We start from the raw sequence: 16,049 nt of genomic DNA on the forward strand, positions 1-16,049 counted from the left end.
TGGTTCAAAGATTTTCAAAGGTTCTTCGAAAATCGAAAAAAGCACTTCAACATCCGAAATTTCGGCTGATGATGCGTTTTTGTTTCCTCTTTCGATTTAGCTTTGTCCAACTCGAAAATTGTTCTGCAGCTTGGAATACCTTGCTTGTTACATCAATTTGAGTTTTGATGAATCTCACGTGATCTTTAACCCTTTCGGCTACGAGACAAACTGACGGATAAAATTCGAAGTGCTTTAAACTAAGTGAGGTCGGTTGCTGCCTAGAACTCAAAATTTGCTGGAAATCTCACATTCAGAAAGTATTCATGTCACAAATGGCAATAAACCTTAAATTGACTATTTTTCAATTTATGACACCGAATAGCATTATAAATCGAAATCAAGCCTTCTGAGGCATCTGATATTTCAAGATGAATGTATTGGTAACAAGCATTTTTGAAAATAGAAAAAAAGATGAGCTAAAATAAAATAAGTTTGTGTAAAAAAAGAAATTTTTGAAGAAAAACAAGGCATGCGACTTCAGATAGTTATTCAAACTGCAAATGTTTGAAGGTGATTGCTTGTGGGAGGATTAAAATTGATGGAAAAATCTTTGTGTTATAGAGAGCATTTTTTGAAATTTTGAAAACTCGTGTTACAATTCAACCTGAAAAGTATGACATCAATTTCATTTTCTGACACATACATCTCTCTTGAGGTGATTTGCTTGGGTGAGTAAGTTACCTCATAAGATGACTCGGTGAACTTTTGCAAGCATTTGAATTTTATGATAGATACTGTGTCATAATACAGCCCTCAATCTGTTTGTCATAACGAGATAATAAAAATAAAATACGTACGTCATGTTGTGGAATTACTGGAATTACTTTTTAGAAGTCATCTTACAGATAATGAATTGATTGAGCGCAGTCTTTATGACACAGTATCCATCATAAAATTCAAATGCTTGCAAAAGTTTACCCAGTCATCTTCTGAGGCAACTTACTCACCCAAGCAAATTATCTCAAGAGAGATGTATGTGTCAGAAGATGAAAATGATACATATTTCTCAGAATTTCATTGAAAATTAGCGTTGAATTGTGACATGAGTTTTCAAAATTTTGAAAAATGCTCTCTATAACACAAAGATTTTTCCATGAATTTTAATCTTCCCACAAGCAAACACCTTCAAACCTTTGCAGTTTGAATAACTATCTGAAGTCCCAAGCCATTTTTTCTTCAATAATTTCTTTTTTTTACTCAAACTAATTTCATTTTAGTTCATCTTTTTTTCCATTTTCAAAAAATATGCTTGTTACCAATACTTTCATCTTGAAATATCAGATGCCTCAGAAGGCTTGATTTTGATTTATAATGCTATTCGGTGTCATAAATTGAAAAATAGTCAATTTAAGGTTTATTGCCATTTGTGACATGAATACTTTCTGAATGTGAGATTTCCAGCAAATTTTGAGTTCTAGGCAGCAACCGACCTCACTTAGTTTAAAGCACTTCGAATTTTATCCGTCAGTTTGTCTCGTAGCCGAAAGGGTTAAGATGGATCTGAATCTTAAAAATTACCTCGTTCTCGTTGGGAATCAACTCGAGAATCTTCAGGAAACCTGTCTGTATGTCTCGACCTTGAACCCCCCCCCCTCTCTTCACCAATTTTTCATTCATTTTTTTGATTTTTTTCATTGAATGGAAAAATGTCTAATATTGTGTATTTTTCTCATTCGACATTGAATTAATGTAAAGAGCATGCAGTGATGCTATTACATAATTTTTTCAAAAAATTAAACCTTTCATTTTCCTTTTTGTTCCTTTTCTATATTCCCCCCTTTTTTAGGTTTTTATAACGTTATAAAAACATAACGAAATAACATCGTGATGATGTCTTTTTTCCATTCAATAACATTGTGTGCATTCTTGGTGTTTTCAAATCCGATTTAAAATGATAATCGCATCTTTCGTTCTCATCACAGCCTGATTTGTGCAGATCCAAATCAACAGAATTACAAATCATCTTCTACATAGGTATCTGAAAATTATGTAATTTATCACAAAGAGAAAATGCCTAGTTGAAATGAAATGGAAGGTGATTTACATAAATATTTCCAATGTATTGGTTAGTATGTGCTTATATTCATAAGTATTTAAAGAGAAGAGTATACCCGCGATGCTTATAGCCATATAGAAATGGAAAATTTTTTATTTTCTCTCGATTCGCGTATAATAATATATTAATAAGTAGTTATGTATCGTATACATGATAAATATTCGTATACGCACAGTAGTACGTATAGGAATCAAAGTATTATAGGAAATTTCACTTACGCGTTTGTCCGCGAGCTCGTAGCAAAAATACGATGGAATTACTTTGTCTGGTTTGACGAGTTTAACAGGTGACAGTTTATTCCGTTTATGTGGATCATTATCGTGTATAAAAATGTACCTCGTACATCTGCTTGACATTTTTTTTCCTCAAAGGAATGAAACAATATGTTAAGAGAATTAAGAAAGTACCTCTATATAGCTATTTTAACGTTTTGTCGATTAAGTTATACCTACTGTATACTAGAAATGTCTCGTGATACAAAGTAATTACTTTCGTTTTCTTATATGAATATCTTGCAGGCTGCATCGCGACTCGCGGTGTGATAATTGATGATATAATGTCGTCGTTTGTCGCGGATTTCCCTCGATTGTTTTTATAAAATATGCGTGGTATGGAAGTAGTTTGCATAAAAATTGGAGACAATATTAATTTAACGTGTACCTATGTGGAAGGGGCAGGAGGGGAGCGTGTCACTAGGGCGAGCGACGTACGTGCTGTGCATCTACTCGTCGTCATAGAATGGCATAAGAGATGCAGAAAAATAAACTAGAACTAATTCGCGTGTAAATCGGTGTTCGCGAGCCATTCTGGTTCGTTACGCGCACACTTATGTAGGTTTTTTAATAATGAGTCAGCAGTTGTTTTGAATTGGTCAATGTGGACAGGAGTAATTACCCGAAACACACTATAAGATATACCTATAGGTACGAGAAGTAGTCGAGTACATTGGGTTGACTGTATCTCTTCATTTTGGGCAGCACACGATTTGAAAATCGAAAGTCTTCCGAATCGATAAAACGAAGCAGACAGCTTAATTGGCCGCCATGTACTCTGGTTAGCAGTGTTTTCCTACGGTGATACGCGAGCGGTTGTTTGATTTTGACAGATTAGCGGTGTGGTGTCTTTATTACACAATAATATGTATTAAGAGACTCACTAGAGTACCGTTTTAACTTATATTTTCAAAGCCCGTTACCGCGTAATCATAACTTTATTAGGAATATTGCCTCGTATGTGTTGTGTGTAGGTACTTTGGAGTAATAATAATTGATGCGGTTACAATATTATTACGCGGGCGCTTTCCCTTGCACTTGGCAATCGTCCTTAACCATGCGAAAAATTTACCTGGTTGCCATCGAACCCGAGTATATACTAAATATGTGGATTATATTGTGCACAATCTATATCGAAAAGGAAGTGATGGCGAGTTCTGAAATTTTAGGCTTGTTGGAATTCTGAGAGATATCATTCGTACCTTGTATTAGAAAGGTTGCATGGGATTAATGGAAAGGTGGATTTTTTTTACTCTTAGGTACCTACCTATACAAGTACGAACTACGAAATGATGTACTCGTATATAAAGGTCGTGCTCTATAAATTATATCGCTTTTTTTGTGGTTCCGAATGACCATTCTAAATCTAAATTCGGCTTACCTATTCGTGAATGTAAAATTAAAAACGAGTTTTACTTACCATTCACCTTGAACTTCGCTTTTAGATTTGTAGGTATTGCAAGTACATACAATGTATTTTGATATCATTTCACTGGAAATAATGTCAGATGTTGATACAATAAACACTAAACGTATTTATAGGCATAATTTCAATTTTAAATTCGAGTATTGTATCTATGTACTTAGCTTGTACAATTATTCGTTCTTCAGCTTTTTTTTAATTCCGTTTCCGCGTTTTCGAAAGCAACTTTACTGACCTGATGTTACTTTACACGAGTTAAGGGTCAGAAGTGATTGTATAGCTGATTTAAATGGAACTTTATCAATCATTTGTGAACCAAAATATGACTTTCATCTCGTTTTTTGGCATTCTTCGTGGTAACAATGTTTTAGGAGCAATTATAATGTTTAAAAATTTTCAAAAATTGCAGAGAATTTTGTTTCATAACCCCCCACCCCCCCCCCGAACGAAAACATTTTTTTCACAAAATGATGTACAAGTATTTTCGAAATTAAACTTTTTTAAAATTTACATTCCGGCCAATTTTTCATTTTGTCAAATGTTGGGTTTGAATTTTCATTTGATAAATCGAAAATGCTTTCAATTTTTATCAACTTTGAACTTTGCATTATACCTAGGACCTAGGTAGGTACCTATTGATAATTTAAAAAATTGAAGTAATTTTTTTTGAGAAACAGGAAAATTTGGACATTGGTTTCAATTAAGTGAACATCGAATTCGAAAACAGTTTAATGTTACCTACATTAATGCAGTATGCAATGCACAGTATAATGTAGATACAATATTCTTACTATTTTTTTTTCAAATTTTTTCTTCATTGATTTGACGATTTTTTTCGATCAATTATACTCTTTATTTTCAGTGCACCTCAAAATTTGAGTTGATATTCAACAACGCGCGAATCCAAATCATTCAATCCGGGGAACCTTCTTGCCATGTCCTGTGGACCTCGCTTTATTCTTCTTCAAAAGTTGTTTTTTTATTTGTTGGAATTTTTTTTGAAATTTTCGTTTTTAAAATAATATTATTATTCTGAACTGGTAGTATATTTTCAGATAATTTTGAACATTTTATCGCTGTTGTCCAGAATAGTAGTTTGAGTAGATTTTATTTTTTAAATAAAACTGATATTTTGTCCAAAAATTCATTTTAAAAGTTGATTGAAAGAAAAACGTGAAAAAAGACGTACACGTCATGCGGCCTTGAATTTGATTTTGCAAAAATGTCATAGTCAGAGTGCACCTTATGACCCGTATTTTTTGAATGTTTTACATTATATTAGCATTCTGAATTTTTCCCATTTTTTCAAGTTTTTTTTTTGTGAAAAGAAAAATGCTGACCTGAAAAAATGGTGTCTGATCGATTTTGACCCAATTCCCCTCCCCCTCCAATTGAAATACTTAAGAAAAACTCTTACCAGAAGTGTTGCTTTTTTGCCAGAATCAATTTTGGAAATATTTATAAGTATTTTCCATTCCTCTTCTTCTTTCAGAATTTTGAATTTTTTTGTCGATTTCTGTTTATAAAAATAAACTTTCCAACCTGAAAAATTCTGGCTTCGATTTCCTCCTCTCCCCCCACCGCCCAAAACTGAAACAACATAAGATATGAAAACATCTCCTGCAAGAGGTCTTCTTTTTTTCAAAACTTGGAATTTTCTCTTTTTTTGGTTCGCTTTCAGAAAAAGAAGAATTTTAACTTGAATAAAATTGTTGAACCTATCTTCTCCCCCACCCCCCCCCCCCCATCTAATTGAAACATTTGAAAAACTTTTCTGCAAAAAGTCCTGCTATCTTGCCAAAATTGTAAAAAAAAAGTCTTGTTTTTTCCAGTTTGAAAATATTTTCCATTGAAGTACTTTTTCAGAATTTGATTTCATTTTTTGGTTCACATTCAAAAAAATGAGAATTTTGACTTGAATAAATTCTGATTCAACCTTATTTCTCTCTTCTCCATCTCAATCAAATCACCTGAACAAATTACCTTGAGGAACTCCTACTTTTTTGCCAAAATTTTAAAAAGTCCTCTTTGTTCTTTGCTAAAAATATTTTTCATTTAAATATTCTGATTTTTTTTTCAGAATTGTCATTTTTTTGGTTCGCTTTTGAAAAATACATTTTGACTTGAAAAAATTCCGACGTAAGTAAATGTTGATCCGTCTGTTCCCCATGTCAATAGTCTTGCTTTTATCCTGTTGGACACCTTGAAAAATATTTTCTGCTGTCAAAAAAAAAAGGTGAAAATATGTTTTTAAAACAATTGCCTGCATTTCACGGCGTGAAAATTCCAACTTTTTCTCGGTTCAAACGAAAGAAGATTTGAATTATGAATTGAGAATTCATTTTTTTGATCTTATAGTTGTATCTTTGGGGGTGAAGGGAGGTGGAGTATCTTTCTACATTTTCCTCCTGAACTTAGAAAAAAATGATTTTCCTCGAGTCATCATTATCAAGGTCACTCTTGAATTTTTTACCGCCATAAAAGTTTAGGAAATGTTTTTAAAATTGACGCAAATATACATTCAATTTTATTGAAATTCTTTGTAAAGTTGAAAAATTTTGTTGAAAAATTGAAACTACGTATTCTCAGAAATTCATAAAAATGTGATGAATGTGTTTTTAAAATGAAAACATCTAAAAATTGCCTATGCGACTGCTTTAATTTTCAAAAAAAAATTACTTTCTTCTTGTAAGAATGCATAAAATGTGGGCTTAAAATTTATAAAAATTCCATAAAATTTGTTAAAATATTGTAAGTAGAAAATTAGGTATTTTAAAAATTATGAAATGTAGAACAACATGAAAAAAGGCCACAAAAGACCACAAGAATTGCTACTGAATCAAAATAATCAGAATAACTTGAACACATTTCGTTTTCACTTTTATGCTCTTCCTCAACTTTTAAATCAGTTTATTTGTTTGTCCTTCAACTATTTATGTTGTTTGTATTGTTTTATTGAAAATTGACCCCCATTCCAGGCTTTTGCATTGATAAATCGCCCAAAAACGATAATAATCAATTAAAGCAATAATCGGTTATACTATAAAATAATTCATTTTTCTACCTATCAATAAAGGAAGAAGCTGTCTTATCGTACCTCTATACACTAATAGATACCTTACCCATGCCTTACCCATATCGTGCATTTCACGCTTTCGCCCAACTCGTCAACTGCACGCATTGCTCCATTCGCGTGTACCGAGATCCAGTGTAATTCGCATTTATCGCGTGTAAATTTTATATACCTAATCTGATAATGGTACTGTAAATTGACGGTTAGCAGTACGAGTAAATAAAATCTTCAGACAAGTACACAGTATACACAACACATTACACAGGTACTCGTATATTTGCAATTGCATTTCATGCGAGTAATTCTTCTCGATACACAAGAGAGGAATAACATAATTGTCTCGTGCGATAGGAAGAGTTAGCCGGTGATAAATCGCCGCCGATGTGTAATTCTCGAATTTTACAGCAATTTATCAAATTAAAAGCGACAGAGCGTATAGTGGTAGAGTATTTTGAAACAAAAATTGCAACTGTTCAGTGTTCAGTGTTCCTTTCTTAAAATATGATTTAAAATGATGGAAATTGGTGTCTAGATCTATAAGATTTTTAATTACAGATGTATCCGGTTTACTTTGGGATTCAGAGGATTCGTTTTGTGTAATGCGAAGGGAGGATTATTGTCCTGATAAAGATATCAGATTTTACCTATACACGAGGTACGTTCTCAAATTCGAGTTCGAGTATCGATAGTGTTGTATCTGGCGTTGACAGAGTTTTAATTTTTTGGAAGTTTTTTTCCTGGTTTAGCGAACAAAAGACTCGCAGAGAGATCGATACCTCGTTTAGATATTCATTGCTGAAGTATGGTTGGAATCCTAATAAGAAAAATGTTATCGTTATCCACGGATTCAACGGTACTGAGAGTAAATCTCCTATGACCATTATTCGAGATGGTAAGTCTATGTTGGATGAAATGTCGACTTACTGGATGAAGGAGTATCAGACAGATAAGTTCTGCGATTGATTCCAAATGCAGTGGATTTGAAAAGGAAAATATCCTGGGATTATTTTTTTGAGAGTACAACTGATCAGTCATTGAACTACAGGAGTGGGCTCAAGTTTTCGGGAAGAGAGGGGGGGGGGTGTTATCATTCGAGAAATCAAATTTTAGATCAGAAAGTAGATATGTTATTGGAAATTATCCCAATTTTTTTTTTTTTTCAAATACACCAAATGGGAAGTTTCAAATGTTTGCTTTTCCCTTTTCATTTGGGTAGAAATATCTCTTCCTTTCTTGAAAAAACTTTCTGCAAGGATCAAGGAAGGTGGCAACACTGGAAATTTTGAGCGAGCAATTCAGTTTTGCAAATTTGGTAGCCACTGTAGTTTTATGATGACCTTTTAGAAAAATGATAGAAGAAAACGTCTTCTGATTTCAAAATTCGTTTTTGAAAAATTTTAAGTAAAAATAATTGTTATCGATTATTTTGAACTCAGTGAGGAAATTTCTTGAATTTTTAAAAACTTCAATTTGAGATATTTTCATTTTGTTTCTCTTAGTCGAGGGGCCCACTTATGGATCTACTTCACCCTCCCCCCCTTCCGAGGATTCCGGATCAACGGTTTTCGTAAAGGGAGAGTCCTAAGGAACATTTCTAGCCCTTGTCCTAGAACAAAAGTGGCCCTATTTACAAAATGGCGGCCATTTTGATTGACACGTCAGCCAAAATCACAGATTTTGCGTTCCAACTTAAGACTTACTCGAATTTTTTAAACCGTACAAAGGTAGATCAAAAGAGCAGGCAAAGATTCATCACCTGTCAAAATTTCAAGTGGTAAAGTGCATTTTTCGATTTTTAATGAATTTTAAAAAATCAAATTTTGGCCAAAAATGTAGGGAAAAATCGAAATTCTACCAAATTGACCTAGAAAGCTGAAACTTGGGATATACCCTCTTTTCGACCTGCCAAATCGTCTGGAAATTGTTTCAACCCGTTTTGAGCAGTTCTGGAGCCTCCCGCAGATTTTTGGACCTCGAAATTCCCACAAAATTTCATGAAATGGAGTTGGAAAGCCGAAATTCATTCTGCAAACTAATTTCAATACGCTACGAAGTCGACTGCAGGTGGATTTCAAGTCGTTTTAGAGCCTCCAGCGACTTTTTGAAAATTACTGGAGCCTCCAGTAGATTTTTGAAACTTGAAATTTCCCCAAAATTTCATGGAGATGGAAAGCTGAAATTTACTCTGCACTCTAATTTTAACAATCTCTGAAGACGAATCCTGGTGGGTTCAATTCATTTTGGAGCCTCCAGCAACTTTTTGAAAATTACTGGAGCCTCCAGTAGATTTTTGAAACTTGAAATTTCCCCAAAATTTCATGGAGATGGAAAGCCGAAATTTACTCTGCACTCTAAACACTCTCTGAAGACGACTCCTGGTGGGTTCAAGTCATTTTGGAGCCTCCAGCAACTTTTTGAAAATTACTGGAGCCTCCAGTAGATTTTTGAAACTTGAAATTTCCCCAAAATTTCATCAAATGGAAATGAAAAGCCGAAATTTACTCTGCACTCCAATTCTAACACCCTCTGAAGACGACTTTAGGCGGGTTGAAGTCATTTTGGAGCCTCCAGCGACTTTTTGAAAATTACTGGAGTCTTCGCCAGATTTTTGAAACTTATTTTCACAACATTTTATTAAATGGAGTTGGTAAGCCGAAATTTACTCTGCAAACTAATAATTTCAATACAATATGAAGTCGACTGCATGGTGGTTTCAAAATGGTTTTGAAGCTTCCAGCTACTTTTTGGAAATTTCAATTTTCCTAAAAAACGCCATGAAACCTTTCAAAGAAACCGTGCTTGAGCTTCAACAATTTTTTTTTGATGCAGTTCTCGAGCAGAAAATTCTAAAGATTTTGTTGGGAAAAAAATGTCGTTGAATTCAATCCTCGCAACTCAGCTTATTTTTTAGTGTACATATCTTGAGTTTTGGAATCAATCTCAGAAGTTGTTGTTGAACCCCAAGGGATTTTTTCTGAAGGTCTCTCGTCCCATTTGTGATTTGATTTTAATCAGTGATCTTTCAATTTTAGCTTATCTGAACAGAGGAGATTATAATGTGTTCACTGTGGATTGGAGTATCCTGACATTTTTCCCTTGTTACCTATCTTCTTTAAGTAATACCCGGTTGGTGGCTCAATGCACAGCTCAATTTTATTCGCATTTGACCTACAACGGAGCTTCAGCTTTCAAAATACATTGCGTTGGGCATAGTTTAGGTGCTCACATTTGTGGCATGATGAGTAATCATTTATCTCACAAGATGCATAAAATCATCGGTAAGCTATCACGAGCTCATGATTTGGTCATCTTCATTAAACAATTAAAAATAGTTCTTATGCGAGGTTTATTCGATTATAGGTTTAGATCCAGCCCGACCTCTAGTCGATCGATACGGCTCGGATAATTTCCGATTGACGAAAAATGACGCGAATTTCGTCCAAGTCATCCACACAAACGCCGGCCTTTTAGGGGAAACACCCCAAATCGGACATGTGGACTTTTGCGTCAACGGAGGCACAATGCAGCCGAGTTGTCAAAGAGAATCGCAAATCATCAGTACGTAGATTCTCTACTCTAACTGTTATAAGAATAGATTAATTGCTCGTTGTGACAATTACGCAACTCGATATTGTAATTAAAAAGTGTCATTCGATCAAGTATACCTACGCCAACGGATGTAACTTATGCGCTCCGTGGAAGTAATTTTCGCGACTTTTTCTCTCAAGAAAAAAAGCGAACCGCGCGTAGCAAATGCGGCGTGAATAATTTCTATGCAAAAATTACGTACTGTACTTAGTCGAGTAAAGAAAAAATACCTACAACACACCAGAGTACCTACTGTAATATAATGCGGTGGTTCTGTTTGATGATTTCTTTATGTAGGAAGATCGAGATGCAGTCATTTCATGAGCGCTTGCTTCTTCGCAGCTACTGTGACTGATCGTCATAAACGATTCAGAGGCCTTCCGTGTACCACCGGTTGTAGAAATCTACCCGGATTCAAAGGTGTAAAAGGAGTTGCCATGGGAGAACATACGCCCGAAAAGTAAGTGCTCGTGTGGTTATACAATTTATCGCAATTTTTTAAATAATTATTTCCCATGGCCTTGGTCATAATGCTCCCAAGGTATTTTTATCGATTAAGGTATTTTGAATTTTTCTTTCATCTCGATTCGATTAAAATAATTCGTTTGATAAGTTCGGTGAACGAACTGATTAATGAGGTGTGCGAAAATATCTTTAAAAGGTATTATTGAACGTATGTATATCGACGTAACACCTTTCCCATTGAAAAATTCTCGTTAAATTGCAACAAAAAAAAAAAAGAAAGAAAGAAAAAATGCAAACGACTTACATAAGGTGGAAATGAACCCAAAAATTACTTACTCGTACATATAAAAGCTTTAAAGTTTTTTCAAGATGAATGGAAGGAAAGGTATCTTTACGTGGATGTAAGTAGGTAATTCTTCCTTTCTCCTTTTTCTCGTCGAGAGAGGCGAATGGTTCGGAGCGTAATTCGTGAGGGATTTGTGATATTCTGTTACTTTGATTCGATACATATCATTTCTTATTGCGAGTATTCATTGTAGACTGAATGAGAACACTGAACTTAAAAACAAGGTCATTCTGAAAATAAAATTGAAAATCTAATTTTGTGATAATAATAATTTTAGACGAGGGGATGGTTTGTTTGATTTGTGCCTCCTTTCGTTCGACTCGAGAAAAAATCGAAATATGGACGAAAGCTCATTAATAAGTCATTAACCAATTATTGCTAAATTAGTTGTTAACCTCATGGCATTCAACAGGTAATAATGGCAAAAATTCCATTGCTGGGTATTGGGTAATAAGTATTATTCACCAAACGTATTTTAAAAGTATAGGTACACTTTTTTGTTCTTTATCAACTGGCTATAGGATGTTTTAAGCGTTACAGTTACAAGTTTACCAACTGTCAAAGTCTATCTTTTCCGCCAAAAATAGTAAAAAAAAACTCTTCTTTTTGTTTATAATTTTTTTGCAAAAAAATCCAAAAAGTACATTATTTATTAAAATTGCCCAAAAGTCCCACTTTTTACATTAAAAAAAAACTAATAAGTCTCACTTTTTAACCGAAAAATTGACCTAAAAAAGTCTCACATTTTCAACAAAGCTTGCGAAAAAGTACCAAAATTTGTCAAAAAATCCTCGGCCTATTTTGCAAAAATTCCAAAAAGTTTTGCTTTTTTCCAAAATCGTCCCAAAGTCTTGCTATGAACTGATACATGAAATCAATGACCTAAACTTATTCAAAATATGGAGTACAACACAACACTTCACAAATTATATCACAATGCCAAAAATTCTAGCTTTTTAGCAACTAATAAGTATCGATTTTTTGCAGTTACCACAAATCAAATTAGGTACAAAGTAAAAAATTCCTCTTTTTCGAAAAAAGGCGATTTCTTTGCCACTAATTTAAAAAATTGCTGATTTTTGCTCAAGTTGTAAAATATTTTGCTTTTCAAATTTTTTCCCTCACAAATTGCTCAAAAGTTTCGCTTTTTTCCGACCATTGCCAAAAAGTATCACTTTCGCCAATAATTTTCAAAAAGTCCTCATTTTTGCTGTAATTTTTAAGTCGAAGGTCTTGCTTTTTGTCAAACATTGTAAAAAAAATCCTCAGGAGTTTTGAACTAAATTTTTAAAAATAGCTGTCCTTTTGCCAAAAATTGACATAAATTATTGATTTTTCATGAAGTTTCAAAATATTTTACTTTTTAAAATTATAAACCAAAACGTGTAATGTTTTGAATTTTTTTGATTTTGTTTCTCCATTTAAACGTTTTGCTCGCGTTTTGTTGTTTTTTTTTTTTGGTTGCTTTTTGATTAGGTATTCTATAGTTTTCTTCGGCAACAGTTTTTTGAGAAAAAAAATAAGTAAAAAATGTGACTCGATTTGAATGGACAGGATGGATTTTGGAGAATTGTGCCCAGAACAGTTGGAGTAAAAGTTGTGCTCCCTCCTACCTTGTAAATGTTTTTCTCGTGTTTTCAATAGAATTCCTGGAAGATCGAGTAACTTTGGAAGTAGGCTAATTAGTCAATTTTTCGATTTTTTCAGGATGTCAGTATGACCTTTTCCTTTTCTGAAATAGGTAGTTTCCGAAAATAGGAGCAAAGTCAAAAAGTCACTGAAATGGCCTCCATAGCTTTTTTTAAATATTAAAAAATTGAATTTGTTTCTTTTGCATACCTACTTTGTTCAAGATGAAATCGATCATTATCAAAAATCGATTTATTTACGATTTTCCATCCCATATGATCGAATGAATAATCAATTTTAGTCCCAAAAATACATAAATAGGTAAGTACTTCCGGATCAAAAGTTGATCAATCGAACCCAAAAACTCGATTTATTTGCGATTTTCAATATGCTGGAATGAAAATTTGACATTTAAGCTTTGAAAATAGGTTTTCCGATCAAAATTTGATCATAATCGATAATTTGATCGAAAAACGTTGATTCATTTCCAAATTCAATTTCGATCGCATGATCAATCTTTTAAGTACTTACCTACGTCTTTGTTTTTATTAAAATAATTACCTAACCAAAATAACGTTTTTTTCCTTCAAAAACCAATTTTTGATTGGTTGATTTTAATTCTTCAATTTAGATTGAAATTAAGTAGAATCGATGGGGTTTTTTAAAACTGCAATTTTTCAAAGTTTTAAAATATTTGTATATTTTCCTCTACTGACTGTGGAATAATATTGAATACGTTTCTAATATTTCAGTGCTCGAGGTATTTTCTGTCTGAGAATGATGGATAACAAAAAATGTCCTTTTGATTAAACGGTAAGAAAACATTATTTTCGTATTTTTATTGAAAATAACTATAAATAAGAGTGAAGCTAATACCTAATGCTGCATTTCTGCTGTTCTTTAAAAAATACTCGTAGTTCTTTATTTTTCTCTCGTTAGTAAGAGTGATGGGTATTTTTCTCAAGTGATTTGGTGTTGGTAGCTATCCACCTGATGAATCTGCTTTATTTAATTATAACATAATGCATATTATGCACAGTGTAACTCCCTTTTTTCCCTTTCAAAATGCACTTTACTCGTATATTGGATTATAGTTCATCTAATGATAATTAAATCCTGAAATGTGAGACTGCGCTAAAATGTACACACAATAACAAAAAAGTATGCCTAGGTACATGTAAATACGTAGGTCTAGGTACATTGTACAGCTTCTATTACGAGTAGTTTTTATTCGCATGGCAAAATTTCAACCGTAATTGAATAGAATAATTAATTTACCTATTCGTTGATCTTCCCAGACATTTACTTTACTGGCAAACATAATATGCTGAAGTGGAGTAGGCGTTCTCTCTTTTTTTTCGAAACACGTTCCATTATTCAGCGACGAATCAATTAATAATGCAGCTCAATTGTTGGATTACCATTTTTTTTGTACTTATTTGATGTTTTTTTTTCTTTTTGCATATATTCTATGATTGATCATGTGTATTATTTATATTTTTCATTTCATTTCTTTTTTTTGCTATGTTATTTGTATGAATTGTGTCATGTAAGTAGATACTTTCATTTTAAAATCAAATTATCTAGTTTTAAGGTCTATACTTATAGTAATCGTTGAACGCTTTATTTATGCAATATATGTTGTTGTTTTTTTATTATTTTTTTTCCTAAAATCTCGATTTGTTTTATTGATGTGACAAAATCGTACCTATTTATTCATTAATTGATGAATTGAATATGATGATTCAACTTGTGTAAATGTTACACGGGTATGACTCAATCGATCAATTATTCGAAACAAATATCTTTTCAATTTACAAGCTAGCTGTTCAGTGTCTATGTTTAGATGTAGTTTACATACGTATGACTCAATCTACAAGTATTAATTATTCGAAACAAATATCTTGAACATTTTTTAATTTACAAGCCAGCTGTTCAGTATCTATGTTTCGATGTGGTTGATCAAATATTCATTTTATTATGATGATTGTTTTATCGGTCTTGTAAAGTTTGTATGTACAATTTGTATTTGATTTTTTTTTTTTTTTGGTCAAGTATTGTCCTTTTTTCAGCGATGATTTGATTGATTTTGAATGTCGAGACACAAAGGTATGTGATGCAAATTTTTGAAGAAAAAAAATGTGATGGAAAAAAATCTAAGATGGTAACTTTTGAGCTGTAAGAATTGAAATTTTTTTCGATAAATTTATTTTCACCTCGTGATCGAATTGATAGCTCAAGCTCGAGGAAGTGAAGAGTGGTTCTAGCTTCCTGTGATAGTAGCTGTTGTTTTTTTCTGACGCTCAAAAAAATTATGTGTAGGAAGTAATCAATTTTCAAGTTTCTACAATTTCTATTTTTGTTTTTTTTTTTCATTATTGATTTTTTCAAAGATTTTTTAATAATAGGTATACTTATATAGATTTTTGATAAATAATTAAGAACCACTAAATTTTATAAAATTAATATTCGGAAGTTATGGAGAACTACAGGGTGCCCGGGGAAGGTTTGAAAATGTTTTAGATTTGGATGTAACCGGTTACAACATAGAGAAAAGATGGATAGAGGTGTTGCCTATCTTCAAAATTAAAGGAACGAATTTAATTATTCTACTTGTAAAAAGTCGAAATTCACTTTTGATCGTGGAAGTTGGTTCTCCCATTCCAAAGAATAAACAAAATCAAGATGCCATTTTTAAAATTTTTTGTCCAATTTGCAAATTTAAGGTTTCAAAAAATGGTTGAGAAATTGGAAAAATGAATATTACTTCGAAAAATGAACAAATTTTATCCTGGCAGCTTTTTGCCGGAGACTCGAATCGAAAAATTAATCAACACCAAATTTTGGTGGATTCGCAATTTAAAAAAAAATCCACAAATCGACTTTTTAAATTTTAGTCTCAGGCAAGACACATAAGAATTAAGTACCTACCTAATTGGATAGATCTAAATTAATGAAAAATGGACGAAAATAGAAAAAGAAGGTTATTTGCTTAGGTCAATTTTTTTCTACTTTTTCATGGGACAGAAGTTTTGAAAAATCAAGTGAATGAGTAAAATATCAAATTACTATATTTTCAATTTATTTTTCAACATGCTTTAAAAAGTTTCAAATTTTAAAAATTGAAGAAATACGTAAAATTATAATTTTTGAGA

At 32.6% G+C, this 16,049-nt stretch overlaps 2 protein-coding genes across 3 annotated transcripts in view; both read left to right on the forward strand.

Moving 5' to 3' along the window:
* LOC135846076 (lipase member H-like) overlaps positions 1-14,567 on the forward strand; it is a 36,197-nt gene extending 21,630 nt beyond the window's left edge. For both annotated transcript variants that reach the window (XM_065365070.1, XM_065365069.1), the window contains exons 2-8: positions 7,422-7,521; positions 7,613-7,758; positions 9,899-10,144; positions 10,227-10,424; positions 10,752-10,914; positions 13,647-13,707; positions 14,193-14,567. In XM_065365070.1, the coding sequence (XP_065221142.1) occupies positions 7,466-7,521; positions 7,613-7,758; positions 9,899-10,144; positions 10,227-10,424; positions 10,752-10,914; positions 13,647-13,704 (867 nt within the window). In that variant the 5' untranslated portion in view covers positions 7,422-7,465 and the 3' untranslated portion in view covers positions 13,705-13,707; positions 14,193-14,567. The remainder of the gene's footprint in view (positions 1-7,421; positions 7,522-7,612; positions 7,759-9,898; positions 10,145-10,226; positions 10,425-10,751; positions 10,915-13,646; positions 13,708-14,192) is intronic.
* Positions 1-16,049, forward strand: part of LOC135846071 (zinc finger protein 184-like) — a 107,142-nt gene that overhangs the window by 11,154 nt on the left and 79,939 nt on the right. The window lies entirely within an intron of this gene.

The sequence above is a fragment of the Planococcus citri genome, chromosome 4, assembly GCF_950023065.1.
Source record: "Planococcus citri chromosome 4, ihPlaCitr1.1, whole genome shotgun sequence".
In the NCBI taxonomy this organism is placed as follows: Eukaryota; Metazoa; Arthropoda; class Insecta; order Hemiptera; family Pseudococcidae; genus Planococcus; species Planococcus citri.